Source organism: Mytilus galloprovincialis, chromosome 1 (assembly GCF_965363235.1).
Source record: "Mytilus galloprovincialis chromosome 1, xbMytGall1.hap1.1, whole genome shotgun sequence".
Classification (NCBI taxonomy): Eukaryota; Metazoa; Mollusca; class Bivalvia; order Mytilida; family Mytilidae; genus Mytilus; species Mytilus galloprovincialis.
In genome coordinates, this window is record NC_134838.1 from 32414579 (window position 1) to 32420578 (window position 6000).

The 6000-nt window shown below is 33.2% G+C and overlaps 1 protein-coding gene across 1 annotated transcript in view; it reads right to left on the reverse strand.

Annotated features, from left to right (window-relative positions):
• The window catches only part of LOC143079460 (uncharacterized), a 28091-nt gene extending 25166 nt beyond the window's left edge, over positions 1-2925 (reverse strand). The window contains exon 1 of the mRNA XM_076254810.1: positions 2699-2925. Coding sequence (XP_076110925.1) covers positions 2699-2831 — 133 coding nt within the window. The 5' untranslated portion in view covers positions 2832-2925. The remainder of the gene's footprint in view (positions 1-2698) is intronic.
• Positions 2926-6000: the final 3075 nt, after the last annotated feature.

The window sequence follows — 6000 nt, forward strand, 5'->3', positions numbered from 1 at the left end:
TTTCTTCTCTAAGAACACATTGTTACCACCAGAGATATGAATTTAATTGAAAATCCTTTTCTAAAAGGTGCAACGTACAACAAACGTACTATAAGTGAATAGGTAACGAATAGGTAACGAATAGGTAACAGGGTATTAACCGATCGCTGGAACGAGTACATATGCGCTTATAGGGGTATTTCATCTATAAGAACACATTATTACCACCAGAGATATGAACACAATTGGAAATCCTTTTCTAAAAGGTGCAACGTACAACAAACTTTTTAAAAGCGAATTAGTAACGAATATTTAACAGGGTATTATCCGACCGCTGGAACGGATACAAATGCACTTATAGAGTTATATCACCTCTAAGAGCCAAAATCTTCCACCAGAGACAACAAAACAATTGAAAATCATGTTTTAAAAGGTGCAACGTAAGATACACGTATTATAAGCGAATTATAAGCGAGTGATGGAACGAATTAAACAAGGTAATAGCATGCTCCGAAACGATGTACACCCTGCTTACATGTTTAACTCTACCACATTATGTAAGTATGTGCCTGTCCCTAGACAAGAGCCTGAAATTAAGTAGTTATCGTTTGTTTTTGTGTTACATATTTCCGTTTATTTTTTTGTATATGAAATACGGCCGTCAGTTTTGTTGTTTGAATTGTATGAGGTTGTCATGTCTGGGCCTTTTATAGGTGACTACACGGTTTGGGCTATGCTCATTGTTGAAGGCCGTACAGTGAACTATAGTTGATAATTTCTGTGTCATTTTGGTCTAATGTGGAGTGTTGTCTCATTGGCAATTATACCACATCTTCGTTTTTACGCAAGCGCTAACACGGTGATTTCATCCCGTCGAACCAAGATCCATCTTCAAACATACGGACATAAAGCAGTTAAAAGGTAGAACGTATAAAAAAACAAGTAAGGAACAAATGCGTATCGAACATGAATTAAAAGGATCGGTTGAGCACAAACACATATAAATAGGTCATAAAAAGATCATTTTACCTCAACCAATTCAGAACTATTACCATATGTAAGACTATTAACAACTAGATTTGTAATTGCTAGCAATAACGGAAGGCACCCCTTCCCCCTATTACCAGGTGGGCGGCAGCCATTTTGACAATTCCAAAGTCAAAGAGAGCATCTACAGATGTCTAGTAACATTTTTGCAAAGTTTCATTAAGTTTGAACATTTTGAATTTTTGATATTTTTGCTGTTTCCATGGTTACGGCGGCCATTTTGAAAATTCTAACTTCAAAATCCAACTCTGCCTATGCCAGTTACCATTCCTGTAAAGTTTCATCCAGTTTGCGGAAAATTCTTATTTTTGAAATTTTTGACCTTTTTGCATTGTTTCCATGGTAACAAGACCTATTTTGGAAATTCCAACTCCAATGTTGCTCATCATTACTGTGAAGTTTCATGAAGTTTTGAGCATTTTTAGAATTTTGAAAATTTTGGTGTAGTTTCCATGGCAACATAGTAGTTCCAATGATCGCCAAAATCATCCAACACCTGTATATAGTGGGCACCTACATTGTTTTAAAATATGATGATTCTGAGTTGAAGCATATCCAAACAGTTCACCAAAAACCAAAAACTCATTTTTTTCACAATTGTGCCGTTTCCATGGTAACGGCAGCCATATTAAACTATTCCATGCCATAATTAAAAAGGGGGAAGGATATTAAAAATCAAATAAGTAACGAATAGGTAACGAATAGGGAATAGGGAATAGGTAACGAATAGGCAACGAATAGGGAATAGGGAATAGGTAACGAATAGGTAACGAATAGGGAATAGGGAATAGGTAACGAATAGGTAACGAATAGGGAATAGGGAATAGGTAACGAATAGGCAACGAATAGGGAATAGGGAATAGGTAACGAATAGGGAATAGGGAATAGGTAACCAACTTGACGCCCATTACAGATCTAATAGTTAGGCAAGGTCATATTTTATAACGTTTTATTGTGATAACATCTGTTTTTACGAAAAAGGGAGGGATCACAGTTATCTAAATTCTACCAAATTTTATCACTCTTTACGTATTTATGACATCATAACAGGCAAATTAAAAAAATGAACCGAAGAAAAAGAATACACAGAACGATTTACTGAATAATTTCATCAATAAGATAGTTATTAGGTTTTTTTTTTATTTCAAACAAGACGTACATTTATCAGCATGATACAAAAATGATTATAAGGTCTATGGACGTGGTTTTATCTAGGACAGGAAAGACAAACCTACACGTGTTACATGTATTTAGTTATGACTAGAGATAGAAATGCAGTTTATGTTTCAGAAAATTGAAAAAATATAGAGAAATTTCATGAACTTTTTTTTGCATTTTCAGAAGGTGGAAAAATAAAAATGAGTTTGATTAACTGTATCCTTTAAGTATTAATTGTGGAGAATTTTATTGCTTGACATGAACAATACTGTAGATATATGCACAACAAAAGGTGATTTAAACTGTGTAACTACACTAGTGACCTTGGTTTATAATTTTATTATACACAAAATGTAAATAACTTTTATGTATGGAGGTCAATATAGTTATGATGATCCTAAAAATAAATGGAGGTGCACATGTTTGATGAAGTTTTATGTCATAAATAAAAGAGTCTCTATCATACCTAACGATGTCTTAAGTACATGTTAACATTAGAATAATTAAGACTTACTTGATTTTTTCTTTGGCCATTCTTCAAAAGAAATCTTTATATCTTCATAGTCCTTCCCTGCAACAGCTAACAACAATCGACTTAATTCAGCTCTTCCTCGAACAGGGAAATAGTACAATTTGTAAGTCGGCATTTTGTTAAAGGAATACAATACACCTGCGTCTGCGTACTTTATATTTGGTTTTGTTACGTATCAATGAAGAAGACAATATCCTTCTCTGATAACAGTTTTGTAAACAGAATACTATTTTACAGGGGACCAGGCCTGAATGAAGTTCGTAATCTTTTAAATGACATATTGTACAAATTTGGACACAAACAGATCACGTAAAATTCCTTTAAGATTAAGTTTTGTTAAAAAAAAATTATAGGCATTCGTTAAAGACAATAACAATAAAAAACCAAGGAGAAAACAAAGACTTAAAAAAACAAAGGACATTTACATCAACAGTTATAAATGATAAATAAGAAACAACACGAACTCCACTAAAAACCGGGAGTGAAATCAGGTGCTACGGAAGGGTGAGCATTTCCTGCACCGTATCCGGCACCCGTCGTGTTATTTCTTTGTTCAGTTCGGTAATGATGGAAGGCTACTATGACTGAGGAAGAATATCAGATATGATTTCTGACACACTTATGTCATAATGGCCAATCAGCTCATGATGGCGACCGTAAATTTTTTGAGTGATGACATTAATTTGATTGATTCATAGCCCTGTTTTAGCAACTTTTGAGAAAGCAGTATTCCTCGTTCAACAAAATAAACGTACTTTGAGCTAGCTCTAGAGTAACGTATCAATTGAGAAAAGTTAACTTTGAACTTTTTCTTTTTTTTTCTTTTGGCCATGATGCTTTCAGTTTATTTTCGATCTATCCTACTGGTATCGTTTGATCCTCTTCTTCAACATATTTTTTTCTTATAGAATCAAATATCAAGTAAGCTTATCTGAGTAAATTGTTGAGGTAAATTGCCAAAATTCTATTTCGGATTTAACCAGGAAGTGACATAAAGATTGTCACAGTCATACGTTAAATAATACAGTGTTCCGGACATGACTTTAGGGATAATTATAATACAGCTGATAATGTATAGACAGTATTTAGGTTATATCCTTACACTGCCAGTTCAGATACAATTCATGGTTGCACAATCCTTTAATTTATGACCGTCACTGTTTGCTGTGTTTTTGACGTGACTGATACTTCTCTCAATTATTGCCCCTAAAGTCATATGAAACCTGAAATTAAGAAACAATGATGCATTTGTTTTTTACAACTAAATGGATAGTATTCATTAGGAAACTTATGAGCATTTAATTTTTTTCTAAAGAAAATTCTTTTATTTGTCTACATTTAGAAGATGTTTACTTTTTTTAATTGCTTGCTTTCTTGCGCCGACGTAAGCAAGTGACCTTAGCGTGACCCTCTCGTAAACATCCGGTGATCACAATACGCATGGATCTGTCATTGAAATAAACTATTATCTTATTGTACATGTTATATACGTGCTAAATATCCATGCTGCTTTGTTGATTGTTTACTATAAGGTGGCAATCGGTAAACTACGGCTTCAAAACACGTCAATTAAGGGGGCTCGCGGGTCTAAATCAATTTTTTTTTATTTAATATAGGATTTCTCTATATTTTTCTATAAATGAACTTTATCTTATACTTAATAGAAAAATGAAATAAAAAAATGGGGTCACCGTTCATTTACGCTCACAATCTGCCCTCGAAAGAAGCGTACATTTTTGTTAATGTCCTTTTTTTCTGTTGAACTAATAGGAGAAAAAGCGGTAATATCGAAATAAAAAAAAGAACTAAATTACAGAAATCGCTTTAATTTTACAATTATTTAGTTTATGTACAGCTTATTCGAAAATAACAATAAAAAATATAGGTCACCGATGAGTTAAAAAAAGATATTTTAATTTAAATGCCAAAAAAATGGCATTTTTGCACCAAAGGGAGATAATTTGGAGCTTTTTCTATGATATCCACATTTTAAAAGTCACCTGGGGCCAACAGGAATTGATTTTTTGGAATGATTTTTGTACCATATGATAAAGTAACAACTACTTAAGGTAATAAATAAAATTTGTAATGAAATATTAATGTTTAATTTTTTTCTGAAAATCTTATACCCGCGAGCCTCCTTAAGTAGCTACCATATTTTCACATCATAACAGACAGAGAGAATAAAAAATTGACGACTATACGATATATTTGCGTAAAAAATAATAAAATCGTGCACAGAAGACTTAGTTTATGATATGTACATATATATGACTTTAATACAGTCGAACGGACATGACTATAGGGATTATACTCTATTTCAGGTATTTTGACCTTTATCGTCTATGTGCGAATATATTGATATTTTTTCTACATAATGCACGTTGACCATTTCTGACTTTGCGTTAGACCTGCAGACAATGTCCGTATGGCCTGTCGACATGCTTATTTATGACTATTCCCAAAATTCAAGCCAAAAGGGAAATGAGAATTGACAAAAGAAGTGAAATGAAAAGATAAAATTAGGAAAATAGATAAGTGGTTTGGAACAAACAGCAAATGACTTGAGTTATATTCTACACTGTACTTGCATTGTCGGAATACATATACAGTTTTTGTTCGCTACGTTAACTGTAACCGTATTGTTTCTATCCTGTAATTAACATAAACATATAGTAAAGATATTGGAAAGCAAAATGAACTCATCTAATACAACATATTCTTATATCTAAATATGTGGAATAAAAAAACATCTGGTTGTACACAGGAAAATAGAAATGTATAACAAAGAGGGGGCGAAAGATACCAAAGGAACAGTCATAGATCGAAAATTAACTGACAATGCCATGGCTAAACAAGAAAAAAACAATCAGAAAAATATCAGTACACAAGACATAACATGGAAAACTATAAAGATTGAGCAACACGAACCCCACTAAATACTGAGGGTGACATCAGGTGCACAGGAAGGTTAAGCAGATCCTGCTCAGCATGTGGCACTCGTCGTGTTGCTTATTTTATTACTCATCCGGTTAAGAGTATAATTCGGTAGGTCACATTCGTTAAAAGGGAACGGGGATTGTAATTACGACATAAGGGACATAAGGAACATATCTGATATTATCTGTGAAACGGTTATTCCATAACGATCAACCAACTCGTGATGGCGTCCGTAAAATTTACGGAGGAATGATTTCAATTTCACCATTTTGAACTCTTGGTTTAATAAATTCTTGGTTTAGCAACAAGACATTACTTGATTATATACTATCATATGCTGTAAT